The 21219-nt window shown below is 49.3% G+C and overlaps 2 protein-coding genes across 9 annotated transcripts in view; both read right to left on the bottom strand.

Moving 5' to 3' along the window:
• Positions 1-2471: 2471 nt before the first annotated feature.
• LOC138732401 (keratin, type II cytoskeletal 6C-like) lies at positions 2472-6555 on the bottom strand. 4 transcript variants are annotated; one of them, XM_069879009.1, is made up of 11 exons: positions 6191-6554; positions 6129-6145; positions 5916-6074; positions 4971-5185; positions 4725-4785; positions 4468-4563; positions 4198-4362; positions 3928-4053; positions 3478-3698; positions 3018-3052; positions 2472-2913 (listed from the first exon to the last, which is right to left on the bottom strand). In XM_069879009.1, the coding sequence occupies exons 1-11, from the start codon at positions 6465-6467 to the stop codon at positions 2585-2587; spliced, it is 1701 nt and encodes a 566-aa protein (XP_069735110.1). In that variant the 5' UTR covers positions 6468-6554; the 3' UTR covers positions 2472-2584. The 4 variants fall into 4 exon arrangements, with proteins under 4 accessions (XP_069735110.1, XP_069735108.1, XP_069735107.1 ...); XM_069879007.1 differs by lacking the exon at positions 6129-6145 and having other exon boundaries at positions 5916-6109; positions 6158-6554; XM_069879006.1 differs by having other exon boundaries at positions 5916-6145.
• A 4505-nt stretch (positions 6556-11060) lies between these two features.
• LOC138732396 (keratin, type II cytoskeletal 3-like) overlaps positions 11061-21219 on the bottom strand; it is a 50171-nt gene continuing 40012 nt past the window's right edge. The window contains exons 1-10 of one of the 5 annotated variants that reach the window (XM_069878997.1): positions 15010-15757; positions 14170-14384; positions 13891-13951; positions 13567-13662; positions 13251-13415; positions 12638-12763; positions 12209-12429; positions 11694-11728; positions 11530-11589; positions 11061-11499 (exon numbers count right to left, since the gene is read on the bottom strand). In XM_069878997.1, the coding sequence (XP_069735098.1) occupies positions 11261-11499; positions 11530-11589; positions 11694-11728; positions 12209-12429; positions 12638-12763; positions 13251-13415; positions 13567-13662; positions 13891-13951; positions 14170-14384; positions 15010-15645 (1854 nt within the window). In that variant the 5' untranslated portion in view covers positions 15646-15757 and the 3' untranslated portion in view covers positions 11061-11260. Of the gene's footprint in view, positions 11590-11693; positions 11729-12208; positions 12430-12637; positions 12764-13250; positions 13416-13566; positions 13663-13890; positions 13952-14169; positions 14385-15009; positions 15758-21219 lie in introns of those variants that run through there. The other 4 variants (XM_069878998.1, XM_069878999.1, XM_069879000.1 and 1 more) reach the window with 4 other exon arrangements.

Here is a 21219-nt window from a genome sequence, read left to right as displayed (position 1 = left end):
CTGGAAGAGTCAGAAGTGTAAATGTCAGTGGCGGTCGCTGAGATGGAAGCCCCTTGGCATCGTGGTCACAGAACAGGGCAGGTGAGATAGTCACCCCTGAGGAATTCAAATCAGGGCTAAACAAGGGTTATACTGTCCTTGAGGGTCTCAAGTCATGGTTGGTGATGGGTTATCCAACCCCTGAGGGACTCAAGTAACCATTGGCCCATGGTTATTCTAGCCTTGAGGGACTCAAGTCATGGTTAGTGATGGGTTATCCAACCCAATATACTCAAATAACAATTGACCAAGAGTTATTGTGGACTTGAGAGACTAAAGTAACCACTGACATGAGCAAGGGTTACCCTGTCCTTGCGGGACTCAATTAACAGTTGGCCAAGGGTTATCCTACACTTGAGAGACTCAGATAAACGTTGCGCATTGGTTACCTAGACGTGTGTGTCCTGCCCTGTGTGACATGCTGCAGGTGGAGAAAGGACAGCAGGGAGGGGACATCTTCCCTTTCAGAAGCAACTTGAATGAAGAGGGTCTTATTTCTCCATTGTCAGCTCCGAGAGAGAGTTAAGTTCTCCAGCTCATTCTGCATCCCAAAGCACCCACACATGGTGAACAGCCCCAGAGAGGGTAGCTTGGGTTTTACTTAGAGAACACAGGCTGTCCTTTCTTATAGCTTCTCTTGTGATTGCCAAACACACGGTAGCTGCCTTTCTCGGAAGGCAGCAGGACTTGGTTGTAACACCCCATACGGTGGCTCCAGGACAAGAGAAAAGACCTGCTAAGTCAGTCAAATGCTGGGATGTCGACCACATCCAGCACATAAGACGCCCAAATTGAGTCACTCTGACGTCTTCAGACAAGATGGGAAGATTATGCCAAACCTGGAGTCACTGCTGCCTCCTCCAGGTAAGATTCAACACCAAACGTGAGCTCCAGCACAAGGAGCTGTGCTCAACGACCTCATCAACACTGGTAAAAAGTAAACTCTGCAGAAAACGTGGATGGAGGCGAGTGAGGTTGCAGCTTCAGATCTCAGACAGCAAAGAGATTCTGATGGCATAGAGGAGGATGTTGCAATGATTGCTCACTCCAGCACCTACATCACCGTGTTTTAGATTTTAAAGCAGAGAAGAAGCAGAGTCTTTAACATTAAGAACAAAAATAGATGACTCCTGCCCCACGCCGAACCCCAAAGTCCTCTTGGCTCAGCCCCAGCTCTCAGAGGCATTGACTTATCATCATCTTCTCTTTGGCTCAAACCCAGCAGTTGCCTAGTCTTTTGCTGGGCTTCAAAGCAAGCAGAAGGTCCTCTTCCAGCACCCCTGTAACCGCTCCCCAGAGCCTTGTCTGCACCTCTTCCTAGGTCTGCACCTCTTCCTAGGTCTGCACCTTCCAGACCTTCTCTGGGCTTCTGTTTCTTTCTTCTCTTCTTTGTGGAGGAGGAACCAAATCACAGATCAAAGACATCAGCCTTCCTCCCTTCTCCCCTCCTCAAGCTGGACCAAAGCCTTCCCTCTAGCTCTCCATGAGACCCTGGGGTGGTCTCAGCTGCCTTTTCAGAGAGGTGGTGGGTACCTGAGCCTGTGTGTCCAGGATAAATGAGACCCTATCAGCCATTTGTTTCCTCACTGGAGGTCAGTAATGGGGAGGATGAGTTCCTGGTTCTCAGTCAATCAAGCTCCTGAGCTGTGGAGCCTCCCTGGACACAGACTTAGTTGTTACAATGGAGGAGGTGTGAACACCAAGACAGTGATCCCACTCTTGTGTGAGCTGAACACCCAGAACTCCTCCAGTCTAAGCATGGACATGTGCTTCCAGGCACTGCCATGACTGATAAGAGTCAAGAAGCATCCACCACCCGTGCTTGGATACTCGCCTACCTCTGTTCACACATCCATTCAGTTCCCTCAAAGAAGGTTCGTGATACCTTGAACAAAACAAGCCTCATCTTCCCAACAAGGTGTTTCCCCAACACCAAAAACCACCCTGCCTACAAGTGGCTTCCAAGACAACGACACATAAACGTGGTGAATGTTCTCTGCAATTTATTGAGAATGGCAACATCCCGAGGAATTAGGACATCCCAGAGAGAGAAGAGGGAGAGGGGTGGGGACAATACATCTCATTCCACGTCACAGGGGCTGGTGCTGAAGAGCAAGCCATGTTCTCTGTAGAAAGTCCACATGTGCCTCAGGTGTTACCAGGCATCACAAAGAACAAGTGGACCTGGAAGTCACCCCAGGGATACGGCCATCGAGGAAGGGACAGGAGGACAGAGGTGGAAAGAAGAGCTTTATACACATTCGCTATGAGGCAGACAGAAATGTACAACCCAGCAAGAAAGGCAGAGCGTTTCCCTCCTGTAAATCAGCTCTCCGTGATGGGGATCCACCAGGGAGGCTTTTTCATGGCATTGCCAGGAGACTCTCTTGATGGGACCAAATCAGGCAGAAGAGTTGGAAAGCGGTGGCCACAAGGGACACAGTTCATGGCACTACAGGACATCAGAGCTGGATTTAAGGAGGTTGAGCTGCTGCCGGGAGAAGAGAGGAGATGCTTCTTTCCTTTGTCAAGCTGGCCTGGGAGCTCAGAATCTCACTCCTGAAGACTTGACGGAGGTGGTTGTGACACATCTCCGGACAGAGGATGACCCTCCACCTCCAGAGCCGCACATTCTTCCGCTTCCAGAAGAGAAGCCGCCGCCATACGATCCTCCTCCCATTCCACAGCTGCCGCCCATGCTTCCACCTCCTACTCCGCAGACGCCTCCTCCCATTCCTCCGCCCATGCTTCCAACTCCAAAGCCTCCTCCCATGCCGCTGCCGCCTCCGAAGCCTCCTCCCATGCCGCTGCCACCTCCGAAGCCTCCTCCCATGCCTCCTCTGCCTCCAGTGATGGTGGTCCTGCCTACCACAGCTGGAAGAGAAGCACAGGTTACACACACATTGGCCCCTGGTGAGCCGTAGCTCCAAAACAACATCCTGCTCCTGTTTCCCCAGGGAATAACTGAGGATACTTACAGACATTGACGTTGGACATGCCATCGTTGCACAGCCTGCAAAGGGAAATACGAGCAGTTAATCCTGCATGAAGTGTACGTTTCTTCAGCTGACAATTTCTCTTTTTCCATAGTATCATAGAACATTTTGGGTCAGATGGGACCTTTAAGCCCCATCCAGTCTAAGTTCCCTGCAATGAGCAAGGCATCTTCAACTTGACCAGGTGGCTCAAAGCCTAGACCAACCCGCCCTTAGATGTTTCCAGGGATGGAGCATCAACCACCACAGTGGGCACCCTGAGATGTTCTTAGATGAAATATGGAAAATGCCTCTTCTTAAAGGCTAAGAATTTGAGCAAGAATGATATGACATGACATGACGTGACATGATATTTTTCTTTTGAGTGCAGACAAAGATTCTGACCACATACACTATGATCTGTCACATATCCAGACAAATACATACAAAGGAAGAGAGGTACCTGCTCTCCTCTCCCTCCAGCAGCTTCCTGTACATGGCAATCTCAACATCCAGGGCAATCTTGACGTTCAGCAGCTCCTGGTACTCCTTCAGCAAGCGAGCCAGCTCCTCCTTGTCTTTGCTCAGGGCACATTCCAGCTCTTCCAGTTTCCTCCTGGCATCCTTGAGAGCCATCTCGCCCCGTTCCTCAGCCTCGGCGATAGCTGACTGCAACTGCTGGTTCTGAGAAGTAGAAAAAGAAAAGTAGTTTCTCATTTCCCTTTTGCTTTGTCTGCTGGAGCAGTCCTCAGGGCACAAACTGGATGGAAAAGAGGCAGGAACCATCCATCTCTTCCAAAAGACTTCAATGTTATAGATTCCTTTTCCATCACACTATTCTTAGGACATCACCTCTCTCATTCACAGCTCAGCTTTAAAAGAATCCCCCAACAAGATGATGAGGAACCCCTACCTGCTTCTTCACATTCTCAAGCTCAGCTCGCAGCCTCTGGATGTTCCTGGTCAGCTCTTGGATCTCTATCTTGGTGTTGCGGAGGCTGTCCCCATGTCTTCCAGCAGTGTTCTGCAGCTCTTCGTACTGATGATATGGAGACAAAGCAACCCATCAGGGACACAACCTCCCCAGAACTCAGGTGGCTCCCACACTCTATGTCAAGGCAGGAAGCCAGGAGCAACCAGTAGGAGATACTCTCCAAGGTGCACTGACTGCTTCTCCACTCACCCGGCTCTGGTACCAAGCCTCAGCCTCAGCTCTGCTGCTCTGAGCGATCTGCTCGTACTGGCGCCTGACCTCCTCAATGATGTTGTTGAAATCCAGGTGGCGGTTGTTGTCCATGGAAACCACCACAGACAGGTCCCGGCTGATTGTCTGCATCTGAGACAGTTCCTGCAGCCAAGACAGGAGTTAGCTTCATATGAGCACCCAGTCCACCCAGTCCAGCACACCCTACATTGCGACTCCAGCCACACCAGGAGAAGGAAGAATTTTTACCTCCTCATAAATGCACCTCAGGAAGCTGATTTCATCTGTCAGAGCTCCCACCCTGGCTTCCAACTCTACTTTATTCATGTAGGCACAGTCCACATCCTGAAGGGAAAAATCACAATGACAGAAAACAACTTCATCCCTTACCAGAAGACCTACTGGCAGTCAATGTTGGCAGCTGCCCACCTTGGTGCTGCCTCTTTCCAAGAGCTTTACAGCCCGTCCCCCCACACCCTCCCTCTCCTGGTACCTCCGTGTCTCACCTTCTTGAGCACCACAAACTCATTCTCAGCAGCAGTGCGCCTGTTGATTTCTTCTTCGTACCTGTTGAAGGAGACAAGGAATGATGGGTCTCTTGGACTGCTCATCACTCAACTAGTGGAAACTCCTTTCCCCCTACAGCAGCCTCCTTCCCATTTCTAGAGGCAGAAGACAGCGCAGACACCTGCAGGTGGCTCAGCTCTCCTGTCTTGGTGCTCACTTCTTCTCTATTCTGTCACTGCACTTACTTGGTTTTGTACTCCTCCACGTACTGCCGCATATTCTGCAGCTCAGACTCAAGCTGTTGCCTCTGTCCCAGGAGAGACTCAAGCCTCCTCCTCAGGTTCTGGATGTAGTTTTCAAAGATTACATCGAGATTCTTCCTTGGCCCCGAAGGCCCTTGCTGTTGGAGGAGCTCCCACTTGGTGGAGAGAACCTTGTTCTGTTGCTCCAAGAATCGGACCTGAAAGCCCACAAAGTGGTGTGTGAGATAATCACCCAAGGAGACATCATCCTGCTTATTTAGGATGCCAAGAAAATGAGCTACAGCTTATTTAAATATCCAAGCTTCTAAAGTGATTAACAAATGTTATTAAATTTTGGGTGATTCTGAGCTTGTCACTTTGGGACAAGAAGATATTTCCAACAGAAAACAGTGTCTTCATTTCCCTAGCATCACTTTTGGATGCTGCTGTCATCATTGCTGTAGTGGCATCAATAAATAAATGGATTTTATTCATCCAGCTACACATAAATACTTAAATACCCCTACAAAGGTTTCTGCATCAGAAATGAAAATAAACAAGAGTGTCTGAAAGGTATTCAACACTTGGACATTTATAGATTTGATCCATTGGAAAGGAAATTTCATCAAAAATTAAAAAATCGTTCGTAAGAGCTCTTAGGATAACTAAATATTTAATGTTGATTTTACCGTACATCGCTAGGATTAGGATGCGGAGACAACTAGGCAAGATAATCTACGTAAAGTCCTGTAGATCTTGTTAATAATCTTCCATTACCTTGAAAACCTCATCCGTTGTTCCGTGTTATTTAACAGGACCTTAATAACAACGTACTGCTACGGCATTGGTCATGAAAACTTCAACAGGTACTTGGTGAGCAAGAACATTCCCTCTCTCGTTTCCCATTTTAATGCTCACGACCAAACCAGCAGGGTCATAAATCCTCACCTTGTCAATGAAAGAGGCAAATTGGTTGTTGAGAGTCTTAATCTGCTCCTTCTCGTGGTTTTTGACTTGCTGGATTTGGGGGTCAATCTCAACATGGACCGGCCGCAGGAGGCTTGGGTCAACTTGCACAGGTTGGATTCCTCCGGGGAAGCCAGGACCCCCAAAGCCACCACCCATTCCTCCACCACCCATTCCTCCACCACCCATTCCTCCACCAAAGCCACCCATTCCTCCTCCATAACCTCCACCAAAGCCACCCATTCCTCCTCCATAACCTCCACCAAAGCCACCCATTCCTCCTCCGTATCCTCCACCTCCGTAGCATCCACCAACAGCTATTCTTCTGCTGCCACCCATGTTATGGAGGCTCCTGCTGCCAAAACCTCCACAGTATCCGCTACCTCCTCCACCTCCCCTGGATGAAGAGTAGGAACTGTAGCTGATCCTGCTTCTTCCACCACCTCCTCCAAAGCCACCACCGATGGCAGAGCAAGAGCTGTAGCCCCTTTTACTCCCGCCTCCAAAGCTTCTGCAGATCGACTGACGAGACATGGCTGGTCCTCCCAAGCAGAGTCAAAATCAAGAAGAGCAGAAAGATCAACGGAGCTGAATGCAGAGAGAAGTGTGCTTGGTCTCCTCTGGGTCCTCAGCTTCAGGCGCTGCCTTTTATCTGCTTCTGGAGGTGGGCTGGGTCACCATGGGCGTGAAGGTGGAAACTCATTTATTGTTTTCATCAGCACGGTGTTGTTGAAAGATTCTCAGTTGAGCTTTACCATTTTTGGGCCTGCCTAGAAACACGCCCTGCAATATAAAGTGAATAAAATAATGAGAAGAGTGAAACAGCTCTCCATGACTAAGTGGATTCTCATATCTTCATGACATCTTGGAAACCATCTTTTATAACGATGCACTTTGCTGCAGCCCCTCATTGGATTTCAACCTTCATTAATGGTCCCAATTAACTCCAGATAAAGATCTTTCCAATCAAATTTCAGCTGAATGGAGATGTTTTGATGACATCCCAGCTATAATATAGCTTTCACAATTCCTTAAACACACCCTAAATCCCCTTTTTATAGGTCAAATTGCCCTTGGCATCTTAGAACACGTTTCTCAATCTCAAATGAGAACTCGTTACTCCAAAAGTTGAAAAGACTCAGCAGATTCTCCTTAGAGAAGGGAGTTCCACCTCCTTGGAGTGCGTGTGGTGCCACTTGGAATGGGAGTGTCTTCTCCACGCGGATTAAAATCCCTCCAACTGTATCTCCTCAAATCTGTGACAGCAAACTGGGACCTTGGATGATGCTGGAGCAGAGTGAAGGAGACAACAGGAGTCATCGCGCTTCTTCTTTGAATGATGAGCTGTGGAAGAACAAAGGGACGCATTGGGCAGCGACATCGATGAGGATGGCTGGGGACAGACAGACAAGAGCTATAGAAGCAGATCAACAGATGGACAATTCGAGGTGGTAAGACATTCTTATTGCTCTGATGAAAGTTGCTGATCTTGTTTAGTTTACCTCATTATTTCTGAAGTTTAAAAACTGAAGGTGGAGAACATTGAGAGATAGAGCTCTTGCGACTTCTGAAATACATCTGCTCTTGATCTCACAGATTCTGTTGGGAAAGGAACATATTTCAGCAGTGTAATCTCAAGGATGTCTTTGAAATAAAGAAGTCCATTTTTGAAGTGCATGTGAATGAAATTTTCAATAATTTCTCATAATGTTCCAGTTTATGATAAAGAATAGACAATGACAGTCTTGTGAAGAAAGCAAATTATAGGTGTTGGTTACAAGGAAACTGAGGTCTTTTAAAGGCATTCTGAAGGTGTTATCTGTCTGGATATTATCAAATAGATATTTATGTTAATCAGTGAAATATAAACAACTTCTCACATTTTCACTAGATAATACCAGCAAAAGTGACAGAGAAAATAGACCCTGAAGGTCTTACAATAATCATCATAAAATCATAAAATAGCTTGGGTTGGAAGGGATCTCAAAGCCCAGTCAGTTCCACCCCTGCAATGGGCAGGGACACCTCCCACTTGGTCAGGGGCTCCAAGCCCCATCCAACCTGGCCTTGAACCCCTCCAGGGATGGGGCAGCCACAACTTCCCTGGGCAACCTGTTCCTCACCACTCTCATCGTGAAGAAATTCTTTCTTATGTCTAGTCTAAATCTGCCTCTCTCCAGTTCAATCCCGTTGCCCCTTGTGCCATCACTACAAGCCTTTGTAATCAAAAATAATAATGAATTTTAGATCATTCAAAAAACCTGCATGTGAACATATTCATTCATAAAGAGTTTTCAGAATCTCCTGTAAGACTTCTGACATGAAATTTTTGTCTGCAGGTGTCACTACGTGGCCAGTAGCCACAGGCACTTCAAAGCCCTGGAGAGAAACAGCTCAGAGATTCACTTTCAAAAGCCACTGGAGGAATCGTGAACATAAATATCAGTGGTGGTCACTGAGATGGAAGCCCCTTGGCATCACGGTCACAGAACAGGGCAGGTGAGGTAGTCACCCCTGAGGAATTTGAATCAGGGTTAAACAAGGGTTATACTGTCCTTGAGGGACTCAAGCCATGGTTGGTGATGGGTTATCCAACCCTTGAGGGACTCAAGTCATGGTTGGTGATGGGTTATCCAACCCTTGAGGGACTCAAGTCATGGTTGGTGATGGGTTATCCAAACCTTGAGGGCCTCAATTAACTGTTGGCCAAGGAGTATCCAGAAGTGTGTGGCCTGCCCTGTGTGATGTGCTGCAGGTGGAGAATGTGCAATCATCCTTACACCTTCCCTTTCAGAAGCAGCTTCAATGAAGAGGATCTTTTCTTCCATTGTCAGCTCCAAGACATAAGAGGTAGGTTCTTCAGACCTTTCTGCAGACCAGCAAACCCACTTATGGTAAGCAGCCCCCGGGAGGGAAGGGTAGCTCAATTTTCCAGTTTTTGGGTAGGGAAAAACAGGTTGTCCCTTCTCATGGCCTCCCATCTGACTGCCAAACACACAGCATCTGCCGTTCTGAGGAGGCAGCAGGACTTGGTTGCAACATCCCACACGGTGGCTCCACGACAAGGGGGAAGATCTGCCAAATGCCTGGATGCCGACCACATCCAGCAAACAGCGACAGAACACACATTGAATCACTCTGGCATCTTCAGACAAGATGGGAAGATTATGCCAAACCTGGAGTCATTTCAGCCTCCTCCAGGCAAGATTCAACACCAAACGTGAGCTCCAGCTGTTCCTCCAGGTCTCTTACACAAGGAGCTGTGCACAGCGACCTCATCAAAACCACTAAGGTGTAAACTCTGCAGAAACCATGGCTAGAGACCAAGCCAGGCTGCAGCTTCACATCTCAGACTGTAAAGAGATTCTGGCATGAATCTCCAGAGGCTGCATGGAGGAGGATGTTGCAATGATTGCTCACTCCAGTGCCTACATCACCGTGTTTTAGATTTTAAAGCAGAGAAGAAGCAAAGTCTTTAACATTAAGAACAAAAACAGATTACTCCTGCCCCACGCCGAACCCCAAAGTGCTCTTGGCTCAGCCCCAGCTCTCAGAGGCATTGACTTATCATCATCTTCTCTTTGGCTCAAACCCAGCAGTTGCCTATTCTTTTGCTGGGCTTCAAAGCAAGCAGAAGGTCCTCTTCCAGCACCCCTGTAACCGCTCCCCAGAGCCTTGTCTGCACCTCTTCCTAGGTCTGCACCTTCCAGACCTTCTCTGGGTTTCTGTTTCTTTCTTCTCTTCTTTGTGGAGGAGGAACCAAATCACAGATCAAAGACATCAGCCTTCCTCCCTTCTCCCCTCCTCAAGCTGGACCAAAGCCTTCCCTCTAGCTCTCCATGAGACCCTGGGGTGGTCTCAGCTGCCTTTTCAGAGAGGTGGTGGGTACCTGAGCCTGTGTGTTCAGGATAAATGAGACCCTCCCAGCCATTTGTTTCCTCACTGAAGTTCAGTTAAGGGGAGGATGAGCTCCTGGTCCTCAAGCACTCAAGCTCCCAAGCTGTGGAGCCTCCCTGGACACAGACTCCTTGCACACCAGAGGGTAGATTCTTGGCCAACGTCGCTATCCATGCTTACAGGGAGAGGTTAACCTGCCCTCCCTCTTCTGCCCCAAAGACCACTGCCACCACCTTCCTCCAAGGTGTGTGAATTCCTGCTCCACTGGCGGATGATGAGAAGGGATGGTCCTGAGGTGGTGTTCAATTGTCTTGGCTACTACAATGGAGGAGGTGTGAACACCAAGACAGTGATCCCACTCTCGTGTGAGCTGAACACCCAGAACTCCTCCAGTCTAAGCATGGACATGTGCTTCCAGGCACTGCCATGACTGGTAAGAGTCAAGAAGCATCCACCACCCGTGCTTGGATACTCGCCTACCTCCATTCACACATCCATTCAGTTCCCTCAAAGAAGGTTCATGATACCTTGAACAAAACAAGCCTCATCTTCCCAACAAGGTGTTTCCCCAACACCAAAAACCACCCTGCCTACAAGTGGCTTCCAAGACAACGACACAAAAACGTGGTGAATGTTCTCTGCAATTTATTGAGAATGGCAACATCCCGAGGAATTAGGACATCCCAGAGAGAGAAGAGGGAGAGGGGTGGGGACAATACATCTCGTTCCACATCACCGGGGCTGGTGCTGAAGAGCAAGCCATGTTCTCCGTAGAAAGTCCACATGTGCCTCAGGTGTTACAAGACGTCATGAAGAACAAGTGGAACTGGAAGGCACAGCCCCAGAGAGAGCTCCTGCTTACAGAATGCCTGGGGCGACCAGGAGAGCAAATCTGCCCAGGTGCTCCACCCTGGGACACTTCATCCCTCTGGTTTCCTGCCCAGAAGATGCTCCCTCCCCAGCTCTGCCAAGGCAGGAGTCTCCCTTGTCCCACACCTCCCCTCTCCCAAGCACCAGTGAAAGGAAGCAGCAGGACGTACTGCGTGTAGAAGCATCCCAGGGATACGGCCATCGAGGAAGGGACAGGAGGACAGAGGTGGAAAGAAGAGCTTTATATACATTTGCTATGAGGCAGACAGAAATGTACAACCCAGCAAGAAAGGCAGAGCGTTTCCCTCCTGTAAATCAGCTCTCCGTGATGGGGATCCACCAGGGAGACTTCCCTTTCTGCCTGACAATCAGCTCACCAGGGATATGGCATTGCCAGGAGACTCCCTTGATGGGACCAAGCTAGAAGAGTTGGTAGGTGGTGGCCACGAGGGACACAGTTCATGGCACTACAGGACATCAGAGCTGGATTTAAGGAGGCTGAGCTGCTGCCGGGAGAAGAGAGGAGATGCTTCTTTCCTTTGTCAAGCTGGCTTGGGAGCTCAGAATCTCACTCCTGAAGACTTGACGGAGGTGGTTGTGACACACCTCCGGACAGAGGATGACCCTCCACCTCCAGAGCCGCACATTCTTCCGCTTCCAGAAGAGAAGCCGCCGCCATACGATCCTCCTCCCATTCCACAGCTGCCGCCCATGCTTCCACCTCCTACTCCGCAGACGCCTCCTCCCATTCCTCCGCCCATGCTTCCAACTCCAAAGCCTCCTCCCATGCCGCTGCCGCCTCCGAAGCCTCCTCCCATGCCGCTGCCACCTCCGAAGCCTCCTCCCATGCCTCCTCTGCCTCCAGTGATGGTGGTCCTGCCTACCACAGCTGGAAGAGAAGCACAGGTTACACACACATTGGCCCCTGGTGAGCCGTAGCTCCAAAACAACATCCTGCTCCTGCTTCCTCGGGGAATAACTGAGGATACTTACAGACATTGACGTTGGACATGCCATCGTTGCACAGCCTGCAAAGGGAAATCAGTGAAGCGTTATTGTCCAACAAACAATGCATTGTAAATCTTAGAACTGTATTTTTGTTATCAAACTGCTTTTCTCTTTCATCCTTAACCACAACTTTAATATCACTAAAATATTTAAGGAAGGAAGGCATTGACAATTCCTCCTTATGAGGTTCTTAGGGACTTGGGTTCGTTAAAACAATTGCATATAACAGAAATGAAATGGCAGTTGTACCACCTGTAGTGATCAGGGCATGCCAGTTATCAGTCCCAACCACCCAAAGTGTCACCCAGGGTGCTAATAGCCACATCTGATCATTTGAACCAAAAAAACCTGGTTTGAGATTACATGGTTAACATCTAAACTCAAGGCGCTCAGCCCAGATCTCAAATCAGAAGCCAAGTGGGCTGTGAGAGATGATTGAACCTCAGTTTGTCCAAGGAAAGACAGCACCCTGGTCGAGACAACATAAAGGGAGGTCTTACCTGTTCTCTTCTCCCTCCAGGAGCTTCCTGTACATGGCAATCTCAACATCCAGGGCAATCTTGATGTTCAGCAGCTCCTGGTACTCCTTCAGCAAGCGAGCCAGCTCCTCCTTGTCTTTGCTCAGGGCGGATTCCAGGTCTTCCAGTTTCATCCTGGCATCCTTGAGAGCCATCTCGCCCCGCTCCTCAGCCTCGGCGATAGCTGACTGCAACTGCTGGTTCTGAGGAAGGAAAAGGGCAGTTTCTCAGGTATCATTTTGGCAGTTAAGATTATCCCTCGCATCTCAAGTGAAGGAGTCACGGACTAAGAACGGTCTCATTTACATGAAGTAAACAAGAGGTGGTAGACGCAGGCATTTCTGCCCCACACACGGTCATTTATGATCCAATCTGATGCCAGAATCCTCTGAGACACTGACCAATCCCTACCTGTTTCTTCACGTTCTCAATCTCAGCCCGCAGCCTCTGGATGTTCCTGGTCAGCTCTTGGATCTCTATCTTGGTGTTACGTAGGTTGTCCCCATGTCTTCCAGCCGTGCTCTGCAGCTGTTCGTACTGGTGGCACCGAGACAAATCAACCCATCAGTTAAACATTCATCCACCAGTAAAACACCTCTGATGCCCAGACAAGATTTGACAACAGTTCCATAGCTCATGAGCTGCTACAAGTCCCTATCACACTGGGCTTGGATGCCCAGCTAATGTAAAAGAGACTCAAAGATTATTAGCTTTAAACTTCAGAATCAATCTTAGTCACGTCAATAAGCCTCCCTTGGCTTCTTAGAAGCTACTTTGGACAAACGTTTTTTAGTTAAGGAAATTTTTTTGCCATCTCTATTGAGAGGCTTGCACAGTGGATCAAAAGGAGATGCTGGAGACCTTTAAGACAATGAGTCAGATCCCTCAAAAGCAACATAATTCCTCTTGAGACTCCCCTGCACGAGCTCCAGCACCATTAGCTTAAAGAGATGTCTCGCTTTGTCATAAATGATCTGCAGACTGCGGCCACCACCCAGGGTTCAGCGACTGCTCCCCGACTCACCTGGCTCTGGTACCAAGCCTCAGCCTCAGCTCTGCTGCTCTGAGCGATCTGCTCGTACTGGCGCCTGACCTCCTCGATGATGCTGTCCAGGTCCAGGTGGCGGTTGTTGTCCATGGAAACCACCACAGACAGGTCCCGGCTGATCGTCTGCATCTGCGCCAGCTCCTACAACCAAGACTGGGGTTAGTTCAACCCTCTGAGGAGGAGGGAAAGGAGCAGCAACACCAAGCAGCCTCTCCTGACCAAATCCATGTAGACACCCAGTGTCTTGCCCTCACTGGTCTCCATCCAGACCAGGGCAAAGAAGAGCTCTTACCTCCTCATACATACACCTGAGGAAGTTGATTTGATCGGTCAGAGCTCCCACCCTGGCTTCCAACTCTACTTTGGTCATGTAGGCGGAGTCCACGTCCTAAAGGGAAGATCACAGAGAACAGTTTCATTCCCTTGTGCAAATCCCTCATGACCATGGACACCACAGCCCGTGTTGTGATGGGCTTATTCAGTGACTAAACACGAAGGGCTTCAACTCTCATAAAATCCTACATATAAATAACATAAACCCTACAATCCATCCCAATTCCCATTCAAGAGGGAGTCTCGATGTCTGAGAGATCGTTTTGTAGAGCGTGTGACTCACCTTCTTAAGCACCACAAACTCGTTCTCAGCAGTTGTGCGCCTGTTGATCTCTTCCTCATACCTACGGAGAGTGAAAACACAAGCTGAATTTCCTGAATTTTCCCGCCTAAGGCCACACTACACCAATTAAAAGCAAGAAAAGAGAGTGAAACCTTTAGACTGAAATAAAAGCCACGTCCACAATTGCTATAAGTATGAGTGTGAGGAAAGATGACCTGCAAGATTGAGGCTGCCAAGCTGCTTGAGCTGCTTTCTGGGTTCGACTGTCCCCGCACTTACTTGGTTTTGTAATCCTCGACGTATTGCTGCATGTTCTGCAGCTCGGACTCCAGCTGCCCCCTCTGGGCCATGATTGAGTCCAGTTGCCTCCTCAGGTTCTGGATGTAGTTTTCAAAGATGGTATCAAGGTTCTTCCTTGGCCCCGAAGGCCCTTGTTGTTGGAGGAGCTCCCACTTGGTGGAGAGAACCTTGTTCTGTTGCTCCAAGAAACGGACCTGAAAAGCAAGACATGGAGGAGCCACCGCCTCATGGGTTGGCCAAGGTGCCCCTTTCACCACATCAAAAGGGAGTTGAGTCGCCTTCGCGTGATCCATGTTAGCATTTACTCCAAGATTTCTCTTGTTGCCTAAACCACAAGATCAGGCAAAGGAGGAAATTTCTAAACCACGTTCAAGCCAAAGGAGCTTTTAGAAGCAACACCAGCTCCAAGTACGATCCCGTCACACCTCGTATTGAAAGCTGAGATATCCAGTCTGGATTTAAAAGACTGGATATCCCAAAATAAAGAGAAAAAGTTAAATTAGTGAATACCTAAATGGGAGGGTGTTTGGAAAGAGAAAGGTGCAGACGGGAAAATAAGTGCCTTGGATGTTTGGAGGCGTTGAGCCTGCTTGCGAGAACAATCTCAGCTGAGCACGGTGCAACAGGCTGGATTAAAGCCTGTAGTCATCGCTTTGATCTCGTCTGGAAGAGACGTTCCCGTCTCTTCCCCAGCTGTACTTAATAAAAAGGTTCAAACTCCTCCACCTGCTGATATTCATCTCAAAAAGGAACCTTCTGCAGAACTTGAAGGTTCCTCCCAAATCTGACCCTTAATTAGAGACAATCCCACCCTCTCACCTTATCAATGAAAGAGGCAAATTGATTGTTAAGAGTCTTGATCTGTTCCTTCTCCTGGTTTTTGACTTGCTGGATCTGGGGATCGATCTCAACGTGGACTGGCTGGAGGAGGGTTGGGTCAACCTGCACCGGCTGAATTCCAGGGCCACCTCTACCCGGGCCACCAAAGCCTGGGCCACCAAAGCCAAAGCCTGGGCCACCAAAGCCTCCCATTCCCCCACCACCCATTCCTCCACCAAAGCTGCCTATTCCTCCTCCAATGCCTCCACCAAAGCCACTCATTCCTCCACCACCGCCCATTCCTCCAAAGCCACCCATGCCTCCTCCACCCATTCCTCCACCAAAGCTGCCTATTCCTCCTCCAACGCCTCCACCAAAGCCACCCATTCTGCCTCCGTATCCCCCGTAACATCCACCCATGGAAATCCTTCCACTGCCACCCATGTTGTGGAGGCTCTTGCTGGTAAACCCTCCACAACGTCCGCCACCTCCATATCCCCTGGACACAGAGAATGAGCTGTAGCTGCTCCTGTTCCTGCCACCACCTCCTCCAAAGCCACCACCGATGGCAGAGCAAGAGCTGTAGCCCCTTCTACTCCCGCCTCCAAAGCTCCTGCAGACAGACTGCCGAGACATGGCTGGTCCTTCCAAGCAGAATCAAAAATAGAGAAATTAAGAGAGATGAACGGAGTTGCGCGGCGAGTAGGTGAGTGCAAGGAGAAGGGAAATAAGTCCCTCTGACTGGAGGGCAGCAGATGCTCTCTTTTATCTGTTTCTGGAGGTGGGCTGGGTCTGCATGGGCGTGAAGGAGGAGACAGGTACTGTCTTCATCAGCGTGGCGTGGTTTACAGATTTTCATCTTCAATTTGCCAAACATTGACCCTACCCAAAAACACACCCTGTAAAGCAGGGGAAAATTAAAACAGAGACAACCATACCTACCAAACGGCAGCGCTGGGTGACTAAGTGCCCTTACGCTTTTGCGGTCCCCTAACAGTCTCCCTAGGGTATACCAGTCTTTTTTTTTTTTTTTTCACCTTTCATCCATTGCGGTTGTTTCCCTACTTGTGTTTATCTTTATTTTGATCTCTCAATCCAAAGCCCCATGGCAGGCAAGCACTGTAGCTCATGCCAAGTTGTAGCACGGCTTTCACAATTCCCAAAACACACCTATGTTACACCCTTAGTCTTCTCTTTACATGGAAAATTGCCTTTGGCTTCGAGAAGTAGTTTCTCAATCCATAGCCAGGGCTCAGCAAATTGCATTTTGATGAGGCTCTGTGCCTTTTCGATAAATAAAGCCTTAACGAGACAAGGGAGTGATGGTTGGCACTGGGAATTCATTTGTTGTTGGACCAAAATCTTGCTGGAAGTGAGTCCTGGAATCCAGGGGCCAAGATCGTCTCAGCACCAGAGGAGAAATTCCATGGATACTATGGACAGGAGATCCCTTTAGGATTTTCTGAAGGCATCAAGACCACGAGAAGAAGCAGAGACTCGTAGAATCGTGGGATGGTTTGGGTTGGAAGGGACCTCGAAGCCATCCAGTTCCAACCAGGGACACCTCCCACTGGATCAGGGGCTCCAAGCCCCATCCAACCTGGCCTTGAACCCCTCCAGGGATGGAGCAGCCACCACTGTTCTGGGCAACCTGGGCCAGGGCCTCCCCACCCTCACAGGAGAACATTTCATCCTCAGATCTCATCTCAATCTCCCCTCTTCCATCTGAAAATGATTCCCCCTCATCCTATCCCTGCACTCCTCAATCAGGATCCCCTCCCCAGCTTTCCTGGAGCCCCTTTCCATTCTGAGAAGACATCAGGAACCCAGCTGCTCCGGTGGGAAGTGTGGGCAGACAGACGGACAGGTCTGAGAATAGACAGGGAGAAGGAGGCATGCAAAGTCATGCTGCCCACATAATAATCCTTGTAACTATTTGAATGCAATTAGCTGCGCAGAGGATGCTGGAGAGCTCAGCTCCTTTGTGGAGACACAGAGAAATGAGGAGAAGAGAGGACACAACTTTCACTGGAGGAAATGCCTGGGTTTCGCCTGGCTTGCTTCAGTATTTATATGCAAATAGATTTTTGGCAGACAGACACACTCCCTCCTTCAAGAACAGGGGCAGGAACCTTTTTAAGCTCATTTGAAAGCACTTCCCAGGTTTTAGAAAGGTAAAAGCTTATTGGAATCCTCTGGGTTTGATGCCGCGCTGTGAAAGGATTAGTAGAGTTAGACTGGCAAGAGCAAGAGGATGACCCATCACGTATTCATCCTTTTGTCCCGCGGCAGTTTGCTTATCAAATAACAATTACCGTCTCATTTTTAATCATTTTATTGAGAAATTAAATCTTTTAATTGCTTTTCAACTATCCCCAACAGCAGAAAGGGCAGAGAGTGACATTTTTTAAGCCACCTAAGGAATTTTGAGGGGTCAGTTGAGGGGTCTGACTAGGGTGGTGGTGGCTGTCTGGCAAGGTTCTCACGAGTTCTCATAGGACACCGGTAATTAAGTACTCCTTGAAATTCCACGTTAGAAGCTCTCAGTGTCTTCAGATGTCTAAGCACCTCTTAAAATATTGCCCAGACACCTCTTTAAAAGAGTGCCTTGGGACCCGGAACGTGGTGTAACGTGGAGTTCAACCAGTGTTGACCTCCATTTCACCACCGAAAAGCACGACTGTCCCTCCACAGCCTGCTCCTCCCACCACCATCCCCAGCCTGGACTTGTGAGCAGACAGGGAAACAGATCAGGGGACAGATGTATAAATAAATAAATAGATAAACAAATACAGAATAACAGCAGGTCACTGTGAGGCTTAGGAAAAAATTCTTCTCTTAAAGAGTAGTGAAGCGTGGGAAGATGCGGTGGTGGAGTCTTCATCCCTGGAGGGGTTCAAGAACCATGTAGACGTGGCACTTTGGGACATAGTTTAGACAACACATTGGGGTTGTACTGGGTGAGCTTAGAGTTCTTTTCCAACCTTACTGATACCACAATTCCGTGATTCTGTGACTGAAAGGGTGGGGAGGACAGGGGGTTGGCAGTTGTACAGCAGGGTTTGTGGACAATAAATACACGGGCTGAAGAGGTCTTGTGTGGTTTGTTGCTCTTCAGCAAGACTTCAGCTCCTAAATGCCATAATTAGAACAAACTCCTGCCCAGCCTGGGAGGTTCTGAAGCCCAACCTCAACCATCACTGCAACCATGAGCTGAAAGTCTCAGCAAACATCTGGTCCCCTCTCGAGCTGACGGCAAGAGCCACCACTCAACAGCCTTTCCCATCCAGAGGAGGATCACAAGCAAGACCTGGTAGCGCCAGGTGTCCACGGACCCAGGCTGGGAACACGCTCTGCTCCTCATTTGTCAGTTAAATCCTTTCCACCACCGCCTGCCACACCACAAGGTTCAGGAGGTGCTGTGGGTTGGGAGCTGCTCTAGATACCATCACGTATGCGCACTGCACAGACGCACACGCTTGTAACGACGTCTTCCCTCGCCTCCCTCTGAGTTACCAAATCCACGGTTATGTTCTTCTGGGGTGTCTTTTTTTTTTTTCCCCCTCTTTCTTCTGTGGGAGGGACAACGTGATCTGAAAATTTTCACGTTCCCAGCCACGCTGGGAGGAGATGTGTTAAGTCAGCACAATGCACCGGTCCCAAGCGCCCGTGTTGAGATAACGCGCTCATTGAGTCACGGCCACGGCTCCTGCCAGGTTTAGGAAATCAACCCGGGATTTGGATATCAACATCATCACCTGGTTCAATTGCAATAGGCAGCTTTAGGATCTCAAACAACATGGTTTGACTTAAAGCCCTCACGAAGGAGTTTTAAGGGTCCCTTCACACGACCTTTAAGGGTCCCAAGCCAACCTATTCGATAATTCTATGAAAGTCAATGATCAGGAATACAGGAAAAGCTGCTGAAGCCTTGAATAATGGGAGGGGAAATGCTCACATCAGTCGGTCAGTGGGCACTGAACTTACTCAGCACAGGGAGGACGTAGAGCGAGTCCAGAGGAGGCCACAGAGATGATCTGAGGGCTGGAACATGCCCAACACGAGGACAAGCTGAGAAAGAGCTGGGGTTGTTCATCCTGGAGAAGAGAAGGCTGCAGGGAGACCTTTGAGCAGCTTCCAGGACTGAAAGGGGCTCCAGGAAAGCTGGGGAGGGGCTCTTGATCAGGGAGGGCAGGGAGAGGATGAGGGGAAAGGTTTTCAGATGAAAGAGGGGAGATGGAGATGAGAACTTTGGGATAAATGTTCTCCTGTGAGGGCAGAGAGGTCTTGGCCAAGGTTGTCCCGAGAAGTCCCATCCCTGGAGGGCTTCAGGACCAGGTTGGATGGGGCTTGGAGCCCCTGATCCAGTGGGAGGTGTCCCTGCCCATGGCAGGGGTGGAACTGGGTGGGCTTTGAGGGCCCTTCCAACCCAAACTCTACCTGTCATTCTAATTTCTGGGGGGGAAAAAAGCAAACAAAGCATTTAATTCCCACAATTCCCTTAAAATACTGAACATCCAAGCATTTTCACTGTGCTTGAGAAGAGACTTTTAAAACAGAACCGGGGGGGGAGGGGGAGTGGAATCATGACGAAGTTAAATGAAACTTATTTCAGGCCACATGAAGTGTTTTCTGCCAACAAAAGGCAGAAATTATGTCGGTCCAGCCCAAGAGAATTTTCCCATAATTGCTGGTGCAATCATAGGAACAAAAGGCCTTTTGGAGTGTTTGTTTTAGCTGCAGCATCCGCAAACCCCTAGAAGCCTTTGTCTCTTCCTCACGCTGCCCTGCTGTCGGGAGCCGCTCGCTGGAGGCGAGTTTACACAGAGGCAGCTGGATTGGGGTGAGTCTGAGGGAAGGAGATGTCTTCTCATTCAACACCATCGCAGGTCCCTTTACGACTTCAACCCTCTCCCCGTCCAAGTAGCGACACGCCTTTGCTGGCAGCGCTGCGACATTCCACGCTCGCCGGTACGTTTCTATCTCAAGCATTTACAAACAGGGAACGGAGCATGGGATAAATGGAATGACTCATCCGGATTGCAGACCGAGTCTGCGGTTGACCAGGGACGTGATTCACGGTCTCCTGAGCAAGAGGTCAAACCACACAAGGAGGGTTTTTTCGCTCCAAATTTACAGGTCATCAAAAATATTCTACTTTGGTGGAGATTTTGGGCTGGACAAGGGGTTGAGATCTTGCTCTTCCCATGGTCTCAGTTACCTTTTGGTGTTGCCTTAAAAGCAACCCATGGATCCCTGGCCAGCCCAGGCAGTAGTAAAAGCTGTAGAGCTGGCTCCAGCATCACGGATACTGAGGAATTAGCTCTGAATTAGCTGCGGGGGTGATGACGACCCTTTCCTCTTCCACTCCATCCCTCATTAGATGCTCCAAAGCACTTAATGCTATGCAATGTCTTTGCCATGAGAGCACCAACACTGGGACCACCCTGGAGGACCGGGAAGCAGGGGTTGATGCCACGGTGTGCTTGGAGGCAGTGGTCAGTCCGAGGTGGACTAGCTAGGGAATATCCCAAGTTGGCCAACGCAAGAAAGGAAAGCGCTGAGGAAGATAAAGGGAAAAGGAATGCTCTGCGAACATCAACCGAGTTCAAGGGCTTGCTCTTCTCTAACGGGACCAACTGCCTCTGTCAGCCCAGGAGACCCAGCAGAAGGACAGAGAAGAGGAGCACCCAGGTCCAGCCTAGGTTCCTCTTCCTCTCCTGCCACGCTGCCAGGAATGGGCTCATTCTCACGGGCGTCATTCAAGAAACCCCCGCGGGTCTCCCAGGCTCAGCCCATCACAGTGAGCCTCCCTTGGCAACTCTGCCTCCCCACCACCTCACCCCTCCCAGAACCCCTCCATCCTCCTTCCAAACTCCCCACGTCTTTTGAGAGAGAGGGGTGAGAAGGACGGGAAACAGGGCTACGCGGTTGCTTTGGTTCCTTTAAATGCAAACTTCAAAGGGCAGGAGAAAGTCAGGTAAGACTTTGAGATCTCAGCAAAAGTGGAGTCTTGTCACAACACGAAACTCTTTGGTCAGAGAGAAAACCACACCATGATGCTGCCTCTAGTGTTTATTGGGGTTGCCGCAAGCCGGAGGAGAAAGGCTGGAGCAAACAAGCACAATTGTTCCCATCATCAAAATGAAATGTAAACCCTGAGCAAAGCTGAACATTTCTAAAGAACAGAGGGGGGTGAAACTGCTGGCA

Source organism: Phaenicophaeus curvirostris, chromosome 30 (genome assembly GCF_032191515.1).
Source record: "Phaenicophaeus curvirostris isolate KB17595 chromosome 30, BPBGC_Pcur_1.0, whole genome shotgun sequence".
Classification (NCBI taxonomy): Eukaryota; Metazoa; Chordata; class Aves; order Cuculiformes; family Cuculidae; genus Phaenicophaeus; species Phaenicophaeus curvirostris.
The sequence above is the reverse complement of the archived record's forward strand: the minus strand, read 5'-3'. Positions and strand labels throughout refer to the sequence as shown.

Excerpts from the sequence above, each read along its gene's own strand:
- LOC138732401 (XM_069879005.1), bottom strand. The coding sequence starts at position 6,467 with ATGTCTCGTCAGTCGATCTGCAGAAGCTTTGGAGGCGGGAGTAAAAGG. Across the intron at positions 5,186-5,915 it reads TTGCCTCTTTCATTGACAAG|GTCCGATTCTTGGAGCAACA; the intron begins GTGAGGATTTAT and ends GTGGGCTTTCAG. Across the intron at positions 4,054-4,197 it reads AGGCTTGGTACCAGAGCCGG|TACGAAGAGCTGCAGAACAC; the intron begins GTGAGTGGAGAA and ends CCATATCATCAG.